General features: G+C 36.7%; 1 protein-coding gene across 4 annotated transcripts in view; it reads left to right on the forward strand.

The window, feature by feature from the left end:
- The window catches only part of LOC117333827 (protein amalgam-like), a 34,240-nt gene extending 23,549 nt beyond the window's left edge, over positions 1 to 10,691 (forward strand). For 3 of the 4 annotated variants that reach the window (XM_033893242.1, XM_033893240.1, XM_033893241.1), the window contains 6 exons: positions 1,444 to 1,593; positions 4,472 to 4,603; positions 5,296 to 5,586; positions 5,758 to 5,958; positions 6,464 to 6,487; positions 8,349 to 10,691. In XM_033893242.1, the coding sequence (XP_033749133.1) occupies positions 1,444 to 1,593; positions 4,472 to 4,603; positions 5,296 to 5,586; positions 5,758 to 5,958; positions 6,464 to 6,487; positions 8,349 to 8,431 (881 nt within the window). In that variant the 3' untranslated portion in view covers positions 8,432 to 10,691. The remainder of the gene's footprint in view (positions 1 to 1,443; positions 1,594 to 4,471; positions 4,604 to 5,295; positions 5,587 to 5,757; positions 5,959 to 6,463; positions 6,488 to 8,348) is intronic. The other variant, XM_033893243.1, reaches the window with a different exon arrangement.
- The last annotated feature ends 8,276 nt before the right edge of the window (positions 10,692 to 18,967 follow it).

An 18,967-nucleotide genomic window follows, 5' to 3' on the forward strand; every position in this document is an offset into this window, starting at 1 on the left:
GATAGTAACGTATCTTGGTTTAGAAACAAATATATATCAACGGATGTTATTCTTTGGTCGTGTGACAATGATTTAAAGATGGCAAAATGGATCAAAAGCGGTCATGATAGCCGAAGATGCATCGACTGTGGAACGGTATTGGCTATACTATATATATGTTAGAGGGATTTTGCAACAGGCAATCTAATTGCTAGACAGCTTTGTAAACAATGCTAATTATAATTGTCGACCAATCAAACTGTCCGTTTTAAAAACAACTCTAAGAGAGATAGCATGTTTCCGTTCCACATTCGACGCATCGTCCGATCTTCTAATGTTACACCTCGTTGATGTAGTAATAGTAGTGGCTATTGTTTTCTATAAATACATGTACTAACCTGATACAGACGACTGTGCTCAATGTAACATAGTGTGGGGATAAATCTGAACTCTCGGAAATGCGAGATACAGTCGAACCTCGTTATCTCAAAGTCGTTAAAACGAGATAGTATTCGAAGTAACTGTGTATATCGTATACATGATTTAAACCGCTGGAACTGAAATTTTACCTCGAGTTAAAAAATCTTCGAGTCATCAAAGTTCCAGATAATGATGTTTAAATGTATATAATATCAACGTTAATGTTCTTAATCTCGATCGGTGTACATAGCAGTTAGCTAGCATCAAGGCTGCAGTTATATACATGTACTAAAACATTGAGCTTATCTTTCAGTAATATAAACATATATGCATGTCACTTGTTTATTAAAGACGCCATGCAAGAAATGATAAAATGAGAAATTTTCCATTATAACCAGCAGTCTTTTTTAACAAATTGTGTAAGTATAAGCAGTTAAATGATCTATCTTTGAGAACGGTAATTGGTGTGTGGTTGTGTCAAGTGGTAAACTAAGTGTTTTAATACTCAGCATTCAATGACATCGTCACGCCCTTTAGATAAGAGTCTCAATGGAAACTGTTGACATAAACACTGCATTTTTTTAAAACATGCATCGTTGACATACCAAACTAATTGCGTAAAAAACATCTCTTAAATCTTAGGTTCCTGCCTTCAACATACATATCTAGCCTGCAACCTTAAACTAACAATATAAAAAAACTTTGAATTTGTTTGAATTTGATTTGTTTGTTAGAATAGTCGTTAAGGATCCGGATATATCTTATTTTCTAGCCTCTACATGATCTAAACATTCAACTTATAGGTTCGTGTTAACCTATTTAAACTATTTAATCTGGTTTACACAATCCTTCTGGACATCTACTTTTATTGATTAACTCTTTTCTTTTAGAAAGTATTACGCCGCTTTATCAGCCAATCAAAATCGACGTCATAATCGTTTTTACGGTATGGGCTGATGAGGTAATGTTTAAGCCAATGAGAATGCTTGTTACAACCCAAGAGATATGTGTTTTATGTATTAAGTTGAATACTTTACATTTCAGTGTCTCCGAAGATACTGACAGAGTATTCCAGTAGGGACATGGTTGTACGGGAAGGATCAGACCTGGAATTAGTATGTAATGCTACCGGTGTACCGCACCCAGAGATCACGTGGTACCGAAAACAAAAGGACACCCCAAATGCTAAAACAAGTAAGATATGTATGTATTAGCATATACCATCGGAGTTGGCTATGACATGTAATCTCAAATTAGCTCGCATGCTTTACTTGACAAGCGTTACTTTGTACAAGAATATTTAAGAAATATACATGAGATATCGGTGGACACAGTCGGGAGGGCTAGACACGATGGGGAGAGGGTATCTTGTCCAATAACACAACATTGATTGCCTTTGCACACCTTGATAGTTCACCTGGCCACGTAAATTAATAGTATTTGATCTTGGAGGCATCACTCGGCATTTGCGTTATTATAAGTATGTTGCATGTAACTGACAAAGAACAATACAAAACATGCAGTAATACTTAATAAATATTGATCTATTTTGTTCACGGTATCACCCATTTGATGTACTAAAGTGATGACTAGAATAGGTTTGTTCAGGGTTCAGTGAAATAATTGTGAAATAATGATATCACTATGATATCGCTTTCTCTTTGTTAACAAGTGTAAGATATACGCCAGCAGGATATATGTGTAGGTGACTGTGACCGATTATATATAAACATATTATTTGAGAAATGTTAAATGTTATGGCCTACCCCTGGTCACTGTTGTGTATTAAGACAGCTGATTCAATCAATTCTTTATGTATTTAGTTTCGTTGAAGTTCGACAACGGTTATTGTAAATACTACACCACTGTATTAAATAATGGTATAACTCACTGTGTATCATAGTCGTATCGACTCTATCTAAAGATAGCTGGATATTTATAGATCTGTATATCATGTAGACTGTAACTACAAACAACTATAAACTTGTGTACTAAGTTTGCGCTCACAGATATATATTCACATTTGCTCCGCATTTTCCCATTGACACAATGTTAAGAGGCAGTTGCCACCATACGCCTATAACACCCAGCGCCTCAGGCTATAACACCTAGTGGGTCATGTGACATTAAAAAAGGCGGGAACTTTTTTGTTGGTTCAGTTTGTTTTGGTTTTTTCAAGTTAATGAAAATGGTAAGACAATGTAAATAAAAGTAATGAACAGTGGCTTTAATGTTGTTATAGTCGATATGACAGCAATATGTATGGTTTGCAAATGCAGCATGGGAACCCTAACGGGGAGATGATATGATGATAATTGTGTCTTACTATTTCTGTTTAGAATGACTTTGATATTTAGAAAGTGGTGGTGTCAATTATATTGTATTGCAGTTCCTGTAAATGTATGACCTCTTGTTTCGCACAAATAAATAAATCTTGAATTCTTGCAGTTTTCACTGTTTTGGATTAGCTTCGCTCAGTGACATCGACCATGTTATCTATAAAGGATCGACAAATCACTGTTTTAACATTGATTTAGAATCGAATTTTGAAATTGGTCACTGCCAACTGCATAATAAATGTAGCGAAAACATTGACTAATGCCCCAAACGTAGAGATACACTCGGGCCCTGGATTGTCTGGAACGAAAGAATCGATTATTGTTGGTTTGTTATGAAACCGGCCACCGTAATTATGTATGTATTGGGATAATACATGTACATAGAGGTTGGAAACGGAATGAACATTTATATTTCATACTTGGCAAAAGCGAAACGCAATCGATCAATTCGTGTTTTGGAATTTGGATTGGAATGTGTATATGGCATATACAATATCACACGAATGAAAAATTACTTCAAAAGTCAGCTAAACAGAAATTCAAATCGGCACTAAACATACATGAAGCTAAAGTTGAGTAGTTAGCCAGATTTGTTAAACATCAGTAATATAATTCCCATAAGAGGAGGAATTACCGTGGAGGATGTAAGCAGACATTATTTTGGGTACTATTACGTCGAATCGTATACATTCAATCCAACAAGATTAATCATTGGGGAATGAGTAACTAAGTTTAGGCTTTGGTCATTGTACCGGTACAAAATGGCAGTCGGCGGCTGGCTGGTATTGGGGCAATCAACATTACTTCTTCAATCGGTTAAATTGCTACTTCAGACAGACTCGAATTTAAAGATGAGACAGACTTTGTCTGGACAAGTGCACTTTACAAGGCATGGAATGCCTGTGAACTCCAAATTTGCCTACTCGGCGTAATTACAAGATTCACTTATTTTGATGGACTTCTTGGTGGTGATTGCATATTGCCAGCTACACCGTATACTCCAATCGGAACAAAGGGTGTCTATTTAAATGATAGACACCGCTGCTGCAGCGCTTTAGACATAAAAATAATATTTACTTGTCAACACGATGAATAGATTGTATATTTATAGTCAGGCCACATGTCATTCATGTAGGTAAACAGTGATCGGTTGTTACAAACAGAATCAGAGGACTCCTAGTTTTGATAGATTGAACTAGGTTTTGCTGTATTTTTGTAACAATATTTAATTGATATTGTATACATTTACAGAAAGGTACGAAGAAATATACAATCAGGGTTTAATGTATCGAATTGATAACAGGGATTGGGCTACCACATAGAATGTCATAAAAGGGTCTGTATGAATGCTTACTGTGAGGCCAAAGAAACGTAAACGTTGGAGTTCGAAAATGCGCCAAAGCCGAAATTAACAGTTTACTGAAGAATGTTTACGCGATCCTACGCCTACTAAGATAGCATATACGTGAAATCTTTGGATTATTCAGGTAAAAACACAGTTGTTTCATGCCTAATCAGTCAACAGTCAGAACTCTCCCCCTCGTTGTTGGGACAAACCCGGCGAATTATTTTCTTGACCCTCGGTACTGGTAATCGACCGATGTTCTATTTAACTCGGCCTTCGACAAACTTTGACAAGTACATTAGAGAAATTGAAAGAATCATTCTTATCATATAATTTTGTGACTGCTGATTTAGGAGATGTATTAAAATTCGTTTTTTTATCTATCCAGATCTAGGAACCGGAAATAACGACCGCCTATTAGTTACAAACGTTACACGTGACCAAGCCGGAACGTACGAGTGTGTCGCCCGTAACGATGTGGAACCAGCGGATACCATTGCTATCAAAGTTGATGTTCAATGTAAGTTTTCACGCTTGTAAGAGCTACACATCCGACCCATCTCTACTTGGAATATATGGTGACTAATATTTGATTTATTGTGGATTGAATAAACTTACATATGTAAATGTATTTGTTGCTACTAACACTTCCTCTCTTGAGACCAGCTATGTACGTGCATCGTATATTAAATCCTGTGTTCACATTTGCTTGGAATCATAAAATTGCAGTTTTTTAATCGCAGTTTGTACTCTTGAGAATATAAATGAGGCTACATTAATAAAATAAAAATTCAGAAATACAAGAAGTTGTATAGTACATTACCAAGGTCATCCATGTCGTATTTTATCTATCATTAATTTTGGCACTGCTATTAATTGAATAAAATTAAGTTCAAACTGAATCCGAAAAAAAACACCTTGTCATTTTATTACATATGCTGCGAGTTTCTTTACAAATGCGTTATTAACGCAAAGCTCATAAATTCAGCCATCCAGAAAAAATAGAAAATATTGAATATTTTCATGGGGAACAAAACTTGGGTGAACATACACGGGAACCCCTTTTTAACTATAATATATGATAGAAATGTAAAAACATGTATTTCCAAGTAGTCAATAATAAAAACAAGTTTATCTTTTTATAGGGAACATATTCGTGCGTATGACTTGGCGTACAGTTCTAACAGAAAATTTCCTTTTTTCTTTTTCCAGTTGCCCCAGAAATTGATATCGGGGTCGACACTCTAAGTCAGAAAGTTGGCAAAAGCACTGCCCTAGAATGTGTTATCACTGGCTTCCCTATGGAGGTCGCGGTCTGGAGGTACAATGGTATTGATATCGAGGAGAGAACTTGGAAATACGAGCCGATCGTGTTTCAGAGGGATGAAAACACTATACTCTTAAGTCTGGAGATACGGGACTTGAACCCCAATGACTTTGGTGTTTACACATGTTATGCTAGTAACGTCCTAGGATCAGCCAACAGGACTATATTTTTAAAAGGTAACTAATATGTATAAGCACTGTGCGTCATAAAGTACTTATCTTGTTTTCATTTAAAATCTTTATGTTTATAGGAAGTGATTGTTTTAAGAAACACATATTCTACCCTTCTTCAATAATGTATTGTCCCCAGAGTAAATACAAATATTACTTGATGGTTGCTTATTTTAGAAATCCGGATCACTACGCCATTGCCGTTGAAACCTAAACCGACAACGACGTTTACTGATTTCACCAGTACCACTACAGGGGCGACAACTCGCAGTTCGTCATCGGTCCTGATCAGTACAACTACCAATAGTAGAGCTGTGATATCGGATAAAAATCCGCCCGACGGACCTACATACACCTTAAACCCACCGGGCACAGAAGGTTTGTATACATTGAATCAATCAATTTATGTTTGTATCAAAACATTTTACATATGTTAATAGGGTTGACGGACCTACATACATCTTAACTTCACCGGGCACAGAAGGTTTGCATCAAAACATTTTATATGTGTAAATAAGATGTTTATGTGAGCGTCTGATAACGGGGAATCATATGATATTTTATTGAATTTTTTAAAAATCAGTATCTAGGTACACTTGTACTGTAAATCTGAAGGTAACACACATACATATGTTTTCAATTTACTTAATACACTATACATCATTATATATGCCTATGTTTAATTTGTTTTCGTTAACTGATCCCCATAACTAGTACAAACGTATATGACATTTGAAATGTCACTATAAAATTTGGCATTATATATATATATAGATAGATACACTTACAAATAACACCGACAACTAGTAGTTAACTACTGAACAAGACACGTATAAATCTTTATATCGTACATGTATACACTTTTACTTGTTTCTACAATTAGCAAACGGTGGAATTTCAAACCCAGGTAATTTATCATTTGTGTAAATGTTATATATACATATACCCACGGAATGATTGTCAATGAAATGTTCTTGTTTGTTTTATGTTATGTTTTGACATGGCATGCCCATGTATTGAAAGGTTCCTTGTTATATGCATACAACGTTTTGCATCCGTCATTTTAATGGCTTCTTGTTGATCACTGCATACGTTTCAATAGTATGTCAGAGCGACGATGTGTTTTACTGTTAGAAACTATCAACACCGTACATATGTAATGTATACACGTTTGTGTGAATTGTATTTACAGCGAGGAAAATAGAATACTTCAAAGTTTGGTTCCCTGTGATAATGATGTCACACTAGACATACAATGCATCCGCCCTATTGTTGTACCAAACACCATTACTCCCTGACAATGGGGGGCCGCGGTGGCCGAGTGGTTAAGGTGTCCCGACACTTTAACGCTAGCCTTCCACCTCTAGGTCGCGAGTTCGAAACCTACGTGGGGCAGTTGCCAGGCACTGACCGTAGGCCGATGGTTTTTCTCCGGGTACTCTGGCTTTCCTCCACCTCCAAACCTGGCACGTCCTTAAAATGACCCTGGCTGTTAATAGGACGTTAAACAAAAACAAACCAAACAAACCAAACCCTGACAATGTTTACGATTTATTGGAATGTTTTAAGTCATATTGCATATTTATAGCAAAACAACCAATGATTCTGCTTCAAAAGTAAGCCTTGATACATGTAGTAACGGTTCTGGTTGATCTTTGACAGCATTATTTCACCATTGAAATTATAACGCTTCTTGCAAATAGCATCAATGCGGTAATGATTTTGTTGTTATTGGTATTTAATCTTGCTTGTAACAAGCATTTTCATTGGCTGAAAATTGCATGTTATCCCATAACGTCGTTGATACACCGGTGTGTACTCTATTAAATACTCACCTTGATGTTATACACGTTCCTGTTAATATCTAAACATGCCCGTGTTGTATCCGGTCAGTCATACACTAGTTTCACTCCAGAATTAAATTTCCACCAGTTGGTTTGCTGCCTGAAACGCAAATCATATCTATGTATATTATTGATTTTAAAGTGATATGCATTTAACATTGTATCTCATTCATTTATGAATCCACACAATAAGCACTAATCACCATCATCTACCTATTTAAAGAGTGTTTCATAGGAAATAACGTTCACCCCACAGCATAGCTACTGTCGTAGCGGAACAGCATTTTAAACGTTTGACTGTCTATTCCTCTACTGCAAGGGCTCTTTTGAGACATTTCGGGACTCGGAAACTAAGCTAGTCCATAACCAATCTTCAAAAATGTCTTTCTGGCGATCAAACACAGTTTAAAATCTACCTGTATAGGCATATTTAATGACTGGTCGTGGCTAGCTAAGTTTCCTACATGTCTAACAAGAGGTCTTGCAGTAGCAGATAAGACAGTCAAAAGTGTTAAAAAAAATTCCGGTTCGACATTTGATATATCGTTAGAGTCAAACGATGTTTTGTTTCAATCCTTTGGATATTGTATTGATTTCATTCTCAGTTAAATGACTATGTACATATACGTAAAGAGATATATCAACTCTATCTGGTCAAGCGATGCATGTTGGTTTGTAAAAAAAGGAGTTACATTATGTATATTGATGACGCTGTATATGGTGAAGATCTCTATATAAAAAAAACATTAATATTGTCAATTCAGTCACTAATAACATAATCATAAAACACATCAGAATGTGCTTTGACCTCTACATACAGTAACCATGTATCAATTACGACATATAAATATACCGATGATATAGTACAGCGTATTATTTACCTTCCTGTAAGATCATATCAATTAAACTTGTTTCCTTTTTCAGGGCAAAGTAATAGTTGTGCGACATTCCGATACGAGAGTTGGACGTTTCTGCTTCTTTGGATACCGTATATCTGTTTTATATGAAGACTGAGGTAACCAAGGAATTCCTCAGCCCTTCGATACGTCATCCTACCGTGAACGTAGATTGGATCAGTATCGCCAATGGTAATTCCCAGTGTCTCGGATTATATCGCCAAGTTCCCGCCATGGCCCCCTCGTTGTATGGATCTATTCCCGATTCAACGATGTGGAACGATGAAACATGTGTGGAGATTTTACTTGTGGCTGGCTTCCAGTTGTTTTCAGTCAGCAATAAACTAGATATCGTCATTATATGAGTCAATATTACATGTTTTAAATGTGTTGTGAATAGACACAGACTCGTAAGTAGTGTTTTGATGAAATGGCACTACCGCGTTGTGGGTATCTGATATGACAGTTGCATCAGCTGCTAGAAACCTGGTTATGTATGAAGTGATAATATCACTAGCTAAAGATTTTACAACTGGAAGTTTCCCGTAACAGGGTACTGTGAACTAGTCAGTCATATTTATTTACTACATTACCACATGGTACTCGACGTATCACGAGATTAGATTGTCACAGTAGATATTAATGTACCTTCTACTGCCATACCGGTATACTACCATACAAAACAGGTGTACCGCACCATATTCCCACACAAATCACATGTAACACACCATATTCCCGCACAAATCACGTGTATCACACCATATTCCCACATAAATCACGTGTAATACACCATATGCCCACATAAATCACGTGTAACACACCATATTCACACATAAACCACGTGTAACACACAATATTCCCACATACATCACGTGTTACACATCGTATTCCCACATAAATCACGTGTAACACACCATATTCCCACATAAATCACGTGTAACACACCATATTCCCACACAAATATCGTGTTTCACACCATATTCCTACATAAATCACGTGTAACACACCATATTCCACACAAACCACGTGCAACACACCATATTCCCACATAAATCACGTGTAACACACCATATTCCCACATAAATCACGTCTAACACACCATATTCTCACAAAAATCACGTGCAACACACCATATTCCCACACAACCTCATAATACATTTCCTGGTTGTGTTGACTCTACAATAAGTGACTGTCGTCGTTACCAGCCGTAGATACTGGTATTGAACACATCATTAAGAAATCCTTGTATGTTGTAATATAGTCATATGTTCATTAAATCAAAATCAGTCGTTGTTGTGCATGCATAATATTTGTAATCGGCAGAAAAGCGGAAAACAAAAAATAGTACATTATAGAAAAATACATGTTTTAATAATAATCTGATAATGTATAGATGGATGTCTCGGAGTTTGAAAGCAATTTTGGACGTTTAAGTCGGTTGTCACTGCAATATGTATGTACTATTAATAATGTAACGCACGTATTATGTTTTAGTTGTGTTAGTCTTGCCATAGTTTCGCTTAATTTATATCTGCTACAATAGTATCATCTGGTGGATTGACAAATTATATCTGGTTGTTAGGAAGATGAACGAGTCGATTAAGAGAGAGAGATACGTTTACAATATGACGGCGTTTTCAATTTCAACATTATATAAAGAGTAGGATAATCACATCGGGTGTAATTTATAACTCGAGATATATACTGTATACATATGATCTGACTACGTGTTCGTTAAATTGTTTTTAACGAATACTTTAACACTAACCTGGTTCAGTCACTAACGACTACTGTCTGTCTTCCAGTTGTTGACACAATCAGCCGGTGATCAAACATATCGCTGTACATGTATATATAAATATAAATATTAGGTCTCAATTCTCTACAAACGCTTCGTATTTCTAACTTATTCCTTTTAAACAGATTCGTATCTATATTTAAGAAAATTTGGAGCTCATGGAACGAAAGACAAAAAACACACGGTATCTATAATTATCATAGGATTTGATTGACATATATGTTATATAGAACATGAATATATCCAAATTTGATTTTAATTGTTATTTGTGTCTCTGTATTCCAGAGCTGTAACTTATAACGGGAAATGGGATCTGATCTGTTTATATATTGTATACGCTTGTTATCATACATACATGTCACCTCATCAGTATTGCTCCATTACAGCACCTAGTGCTACGTTGTATATTGTGCCAAATCATTTCTGTGTGTGTGTGTGTGTGCTTTTTCTACTGTTTGTATGGCAACTGTCACAGCCTGTAGATATCATTGTTAATTGATTTTGATTTTTGTCATCATTGCACATTTTTATTTCGTCGCAACTTTTTATTTAAATAAATGAAAGAAAAAAATAGAAAAATATGCCTTCTTTGTTTTTAGATAAATAAACGTACAAGACATCAACCGCTACCACACATAAAAATACTACACCTGAAGGTATCACACATAAAAATACCACACCCTTAGGTACCACACATAAACGTACCACACCCTAATGTACCACACATAAACGTACCACACCCTAAGTACCACACATAAAAAGACCACACCCTAAAGTACCACATATAAACGTACCACACCCTAATGTACCACACATAAACGTACCACACCCTAATGTACAACACATAAACGTACCACACCCTAATGTACCACACATAAACGTACCACACCCTAAGGTACCACACATAAAAGTACCACATCCTAATGTACCACACATAAAAAGACCACATCCTAATGTACCACACATAAAAAGACCACACCCTAAAGTACCACATATAAAAGTACCACACCCTAAGGTACCACACATAAAAGTACCACACCCTTAGGTACCACACTTAACATTACCACACACTATGCTATCAGACATAAAAGTACCACACCATTTGTCCGTTTTCAAAACGCAATTCCTTAAAACAAACAAAGAATATCTACCGACACGATAATGACACTATAATTCTAACTCAATGTCGATTAAACGGATGTGATACATAAACATATATTAACATGTAGACTCCTGAAAAATACAAGGAGAATAAGACCAGGTGTTCCTTGATAGTAAGCGTCCAATGTTCATCAACGACATCCGTCATACGAATCTAGGTCACGACGATACCCGCCATACAAATCCAGGTCACGACGACACCCGCCATACAAATCTAGGTCATGACGACACCCGCAATACGAATCTAGGCACGACGACACCCGCCATACGAATCAATCTCAAAAGAGAATTAGGTTGGCGACAACGAAACCACTGGACATATCACCAAGCATGAAACACGTCTGACCTCATAAGGAAATAGAATTTTCCCAAATGAGATCATGATGTAGACCATAAACTTTCCCGTGGTCTTCTCAACCTGTATCGGTTGTTAATTTCTCCGTCCATATTCAACATCCGAAATCGTGCTAATTGGAACAAGCCCTTGAATATCGAATCAGCGCCAGTAATATGAAGATGAAGAGCGTCTAACAGCTTCAGTGTTTTTTCTTTACTAAACGAGGGTTAGAACGGAAAGTTAACATACAGGAGAGTACAATAAATGGAAATATACTCAACAGTACCAGAGTCTAATACTGGCGCAGCTCGGACATTCTAACACCGTAGGTAGGGGTGCAGGAATACTACTAACTAGAATTGGAAAATTAACAATTGAGAAATTGAAATTATCACGCTTATCATTCAACTTTGTAATTGTGAGCCGTTGCTGTTTCTAACGTTATAGAAATCGAGGAAAGTGGCCGAAGGGTAGTGCTCTTGATTTCAAGTTCTACAGGCGATATCCGATCAAATGGTCAATCAAGTTTAATTATTTAATGATAACGCATTGCCTAAAGGTGAAATTGAAGGACTTTGCAAGGCATCTGCTACCTATTATGATAATCTCTTCAATCAAATGAGCTTCTTATGAAAACATAAGCAAGCCTGCACACAGAGGGGCAAAGTTTGTTCCCGGAGATATACCAATGGTCTGTTGGAAGGTCTGGTCACAAAACTCAACAGTAATCACAAGTGAAATTATTCTTACGATATTATATTCGGTGTATTTTGTATGGACCATAGTGGTATGTTTTACGAAATATACTCCCGTATATAGTTCGCAACTATGTACATGTATATGCTGTTAACCAGCAACAGCAAAGAAAGCTCCCATCAAATGCTTTCCATAAGCAACAGAAAAAGCCTTCTTTAGGACCGGGTGCTCAAGGTTTAGTTTTTCTAAATCCACATTCCATTAAGTTCACTTCTGGAGTGAACAATATTCCAGTAGAACTGTCCGACTTAGTAATTATACTAAGAATGGTAGTAATTAGTTAAGATAAAAGTTTAGTTGAACAACTACGGGAGCCAGCAATAGATGATAAAGTTAGGGAGTCCAGTATAAACGAGGTAGTTTCGTTCCTTTATCACTATCAGGGAATGCGGAAAAACTCAATACTGAGGATTGCTTGAACAGCATTTACAATTCATTATCATGCACAACCACGAACCTGGCATGCAACTGCTTTAGTGTTTTATCAACGGGATTAAGAAAAACATCCTTATGTTTTGCTTTCATGTTGGATTTTAAGCTGCTTATTCTTTTAAGAACTATGAACTCATTAGGAAATTTGCACCGGTGATCCATCTCGCGAGCATTACTTCGACATTAGCTTCTGATAATGTTTAATTTATTAATGACTGGAAATAGAGTGTGGTTTGTGTTATTGGAAATGTTATGATATTTTTAATACGACCTATGAATGGAAAGATTAGAATTTATTTTGTGGTCAGAATCGAACTTTAATAAAAATGTCCATGACTTTTTACTGAGAATCGATAAATACAAAATCCCCACGATCTTTATATTCCATGCATTACTCTACTAGATACAGGAGTAGAGTTGCCCCAAGTCCATGGTATCTAGGCTGATGCAGGGAATCAGTTATTTGATCAACCATCCACGGAGCTGATATCTGCATAAGTCCATCGTAGTTGTCTCCCTTCAATCGAATATAGTTAAGGCATGCTAGTCTGATTACCGTGCGAATAGAATACACATTCTTTTCTGAATCTTTTAAAAATCTGTCTGTATGCTGAGATTACATTACCACAAAAGAAAGAAAGAAAATGACCAAATTACTTAATTATCCAATAAGAAATATGTGTAAAGTCTGTATTGTAATGTTGTCTTGGTGTACTTTGAGAAAACATGATATACAGTGTTGGTGTCACAGAAGATCCGTTATAATAAAGAAATACCAAAATAGAAGGTGTGCACCAAACCTTATCCTAGTCAAAGACATGTATTAATACTTCAGCTTGCACACTCTGTAGCACGTTCCTCTTTACCGCGACGGAAACTTTTCATCCGCTTTCTCCTGGAATAGAGACATTAAAATAAAGTCCATGAAAACAGCTCTAGTGTAAAAGGGATTTTGATCTTGAATCAGTTCAAACATTTTCTTCGTTTGAACTGTTCTTACCTAAACGTGCTATAAAACACACCTGGAATGTGTCTCGCATTGTTTGTTTGTTACGTAATACTGCGGAGGTATGGCCGATGACTGTATCAACTGAGAAATGGAAAAATATCTCAGCGTTCTGCTTTTTTGTTGTTAAAGCTACCGCTGCTATAGTTTGAGCTGAATATGGCCGACTACGTCTTGTCTTCCTCCAGACAAATAAAGGTATGCTAGCTTGGTGACGATGTACATGTCACCTCACTTTGGTGATAATGTATATCGTGTTAGCTTGGTGTCAGTGTACATTGTATGTCATGTCATATTGGTGACTTTGTAAGTAATGTCAGCTTTGTGACAAAGTATATCATGTCATCTTGGTGGCAATGCCTAGATTAGACGATAGGCCTACTGAATCGATACTTCACACTCCGACAACCACATGACGGACAGTGAATGATTTAAAGATTTTATGATTTTCAAATAAATATATTTTATTCTGCCCAAAAAGTAATGGGTGCCATTATGAACATTGTTTATTACATAATCTGGAATAACCCTACCTAGATACACTCGTGTGACATTAAAGTCACAATTTTATTATTTCAAACGTCTCGTTCAAACAAGAGACAAATGTGAATGCACCCGTAGATCAATCGATACTACGTAATGAACATAAAGTCGGAATCCTTGGTAGTCATGAACACTTACCACGTACTTAGCACGTACGCAGATACCAATCCTCGACATAATCATGTATTTACAGATAATCAAAACTTTCTATATATATCGTATTACATTTTCCATTCCTATACCGGATAAAAGTGAAAATAAATATTAATGTGTTGTGTTATGGAGAGAACTTTAATATAGACATTTGTCTAATGGTTGACTAATTATTGATTGAACTATAAGATATGTTGAAATGAAATATTCCTTAATTAACAGTTAATGAAGACCCGGTGGTATTTTGACATAATTCGTTTTACAGTCCAGGATGGATTGGGAAAATCATAAGGAGGATGTACATGTATTGTGTCATAGGTTCATCGATTTTGATTCCACATTGTGGTTTTGATTCATTTGTTTCTATATTCCTCACAATGAAAGACTTGCATGATTATGAATATAAATACAGACAAAGAAATCATGTGTAATGAACCAATGTGTGTAACTAGATATGTGAAAATGACTTCAGGCTAGTGAACAAATACAAATATACACATGTATGATGGACAATAATGATAATGGTAAGGATCTCGATATATCTGGGTGAACTTTACTGTTAAGTGACATTAAGACTTCCACGTATTAAGTAAGAAAGTGATTTAAATTGCATAAAAAGGAGTTATCGACACTATAAGGACATTGCATCTGCTAAAATGTTAGAGCAGATACTCTCTCCGCAAAATTCAGACCGTCTCGGATAAACTAAAATAATACACGATCGTCTCTCAGGGGAGAGCGGTATCGTTGAAGGGGTAGTCCAGTATAGTTCCCTAACAAATACACATATAGATGTACGGGATAGACGTTAACTATATTTGTATAAGACAACACTGTTACACTCTGAGATACAGTGGGCGACAACGTCAGACACAAATAAGTTGCATTTACACAATGAAGTTCACAATCAGCTGGGGGTAACCATAATTTAGAAACTCCTTTACAGATCTCGGCCATGGTTGGCGATAATGTTGATATATACCACAGAATGAAGATAGAAGTTATGTTGGGATGTTTCTAAACATAAAGAAATTGCAATGCAGTCCCTTTTCCCACTATTCGCTTTCTTTTCAAAACAACTTTTTTTCACAATATGTTCCACATTCGTTTGTTAAGCATAAAGGAAGTCTGTAACTTATCCTTACAAGTTAAAGTGTGGTCTGTAAACGACGTCAATCAGCAGAGCTCACAGCCAAAAAACGCTATTGGTAGTACGAGGGATTTATAGAGTTTCAAACTTGTTAAAGAATAAAGTTCTGGGCCTAGTAACTTACACTGGTCCTGCATAAGATGCACAAGTTCATCCATTTCTGTACGACCTGGACAGAATATCTCTAAAAATGTACCGACATGCGTGTAGTACTAGTGGACTTTGGACTTCCGCTATTAACTTATAGCAAAATAACTCTTCTTAGAGCTGTATTAATATCAGATATTCGTCAAATTATCCAAGTCGCTTTTCAAAAGAGAAATTAGGAAAAGTAACGTTAATGCCACGTAAAGAACATCGACAAGTCAGAATAAAGTCAAGGCGAGAGAATACTCCCTTGACGGATTCCCTGGTATATTGAGAACCATTTAGAGATAAACCTTGACAAAGAACCACACTGTATACATCTCTATACAGACAAAATCTGATAGTGACAACAACACGTTTAAGCCCAACAGAGCAAGTTAAAAAAAAACTATGTCGTAGACTTTTGCCGAATCAAGGAAGCAAGCGTACATTTTACTATCATTTTCATCAGTGTAAATAATGGACTCGCGCGAAAAGGTATGGTGTCATCGTACAGCTGCCGTACTTCTGAAACCTATAAATTATACACTGTGGTACATGTCTGTGTATCGCGTATGTTTCTAAGATATAAATCTTTCTTCAGATAATCAATATATTCATCTTTTTACTACATGTATATAATTCTTTCGTTTCCTTCAATACGCATAATATCTATATATAGAAATAATATAAATAAATAAGTAAAAATAATAAAACACGTTTAAGAGCGAGGTTCGACACTCCTTTTCCTAGCGGGTTGTGTTTTCTAGGAAAGCGTGAAGTAGCCAGGTCTGCACTGACGCGGTTGTGTCAGGGGCAACTTACATTGTACTTTACCCTAATTACTCTGAGAAACGACAGGTCTCCTGTATAATATTGTTTCATAAGGTAGTTACCAACTACTACAAGGAGACTGGTCTCAAAATTACCCTGGCTGTTCAAGGGGCGATAACCTAGATTGGTCCCCGTCTCTAGAATATTAAAATCATAAATGAAATTGAGCTTTATGATTTTGGTCTCTAGGATATAAGTCTAGTGGCCTGGTGGCCAGTCTAGACGATAGCCTAGCAAATAAACAGATCCCTAGAATGTTCTAAGTGACGTCTAAATATAGATTTGCGGATTTATCTATAGCTTATTTTAATTATTTCATCTTACTTTGTTTGTTTGTAATATACTACACTGTATGTATTCGGTGCAATCACATTACATGTACACACCTACGAGGGATGATTGATATGTTGTGAGCCTCATGTTGAAGGATTTGGATTTTGCCAGACATATTGTATTATTTTTCGAATAGTCCCCTTCAGCATCTATGCACTTTTGCCAGCGGTGTTTAAGGGCCTTAATGCCACTTTTATAGAACTCCTTTACTTGGCTGTTCAGAATGTCATCCACTGCATGTATCACGTCATCATCGGACTGAGAGTGCGTACCTGAAATAGGTGTTTTCAGTTTTGGAAATAGATGAAAGTCTGATGGAGCGAGATCAGGTGAAGAATGCGGATGCTCAATCAATTTAAAGCTACAATCGATATCGTGAACGGCAGCCATGGCAGTGACAGACTTGTGAATAGGAGCATTGTCCTGATATAATAACACACCTGTAGTGAGCTTTCCACGCCGTTTTAGTTTAATATTTACCAGTAACTGCCGCAGAAGTGAAGCATAGTATGTACCATTGATTGCTTGTCTCTTTTGGAGATAATTTATCAGCAGAATACCATCTGCATCCCAGCAAACCGAAGCCATAACCTTCCCAGCTTATGGAACAGTAGTTGCCTTCTTTGGCGGGGGAGAGCTTGCATTGTTTCGATTGTTGTTTGGCCTCTGGGGTGAAATGATGGACCCATGTTTCATCCATAGCGACAAAAGCGACAGAAGAAATTTGGCAGGATCTTCCTCAAAATAGTTACGATTAGCATGCGATAATGTGCTCCTGGTGTGCGCCGGAAGCTTTCTAATTGCAAGATCCTCGGTCAGAATGGAATGTACTGTTTCCTTTGAAATGCCAACTCCACTTGTTATATGTCTTTCTGTGACTCGTCTGTCAGTCATAACAATATCATGAACTTTATTGACCATTTCTGTGATTGCAACATCGACAGGCCTTTCCAAGACGGGGGGTCATCCTCAAGGCTCTGTCGGCCGCGCTTAAATTCCGCCACCCATCTTTTCACTGTAGCATATAAAGGCGCATCTTTTCCTGGTGTTGCTACCATATCATTATGGATATCCTTAGGTGTTAAACCTTTTTAATGCAAATATTTGATCACTGCTCTTTCACCGATTTTGTCCATTTTCCAAACGCCGCCTGTCTTGAACCAAATGAGACCAGTACTTGGGTACACGGACCTTTATAGTCAGAGAATAGTAGGACCTAAAACATCCTTGAGTACCTCCTTCAATACGAGGATCACAACATATCAATCATCCTTCGAAATGAAGGGGATTATGTTGAAAAATAATACAAGATGTCTGGCAAAATTCAAATGCTTCAATATGAGGCTCACAACATATCAATCAGCCCTCGTAGTACAGTGTACAAATGTGGTACCGGTTTCCCATGGTGATACAGTTAGTCTACCGTTGTCCTGCCGATATAGGCCTAAGAGTCTACCCGGGGAAAACCCACGTGGCCGCGCAGGTGACTACATACCTGTTCACGTCCGATCGGATAATCGAATGCCGGCCTCCTAGGTGAAAGGCAAGTGTGTCCTTATTTATTCATTGTTTGTTTTGGCATAACATAATGCCTATTAGTTTAGCGATATATCGTGCTCGAACTGGTGTCTTTAACAACTGTGTACAGTCTGCAAACTATGCTATTTTTGTGATCGTCCTTGACATACTATGTGTAAGGCTATTACTACTATTTATATACCTGTTATTATCTTATGTCAGTCTTTGCACATCTTCACTTTATAAATGTTGCAATTATAAATCATCTTATCACATTTTCTATTTTTCAGTAGACGTTCTGAGTGTTATTTCTATATATTTTGTTCTGATTCACTGGCTCTTATCATTATCTGGTGACGTTGAATCAAATCCTGGTCCTTCTTCCATTAGTTCATCAGATTCATCCTTGATTTCAAATATTAGTGATCTGTCTGTTTCTGACAGTAACTATTCATTTGTCCATCTTAATGTTCAAAGTCTCAAACAAAAGCTTGATGTGC

This window comes from Pecten maximus, chromosome 9 (genome assembly GCF_902652985.1).
Source record: "Pecten maximus chromosome 9, xPecMax1.1, whole genome shotgun sequence".
NCBI classification, from domain to species: Eukaryota; Metazoa; Mollusca; class Bivalvia; order Pectinida; family Pectinidae; genus Pecten; species Pecten maximus.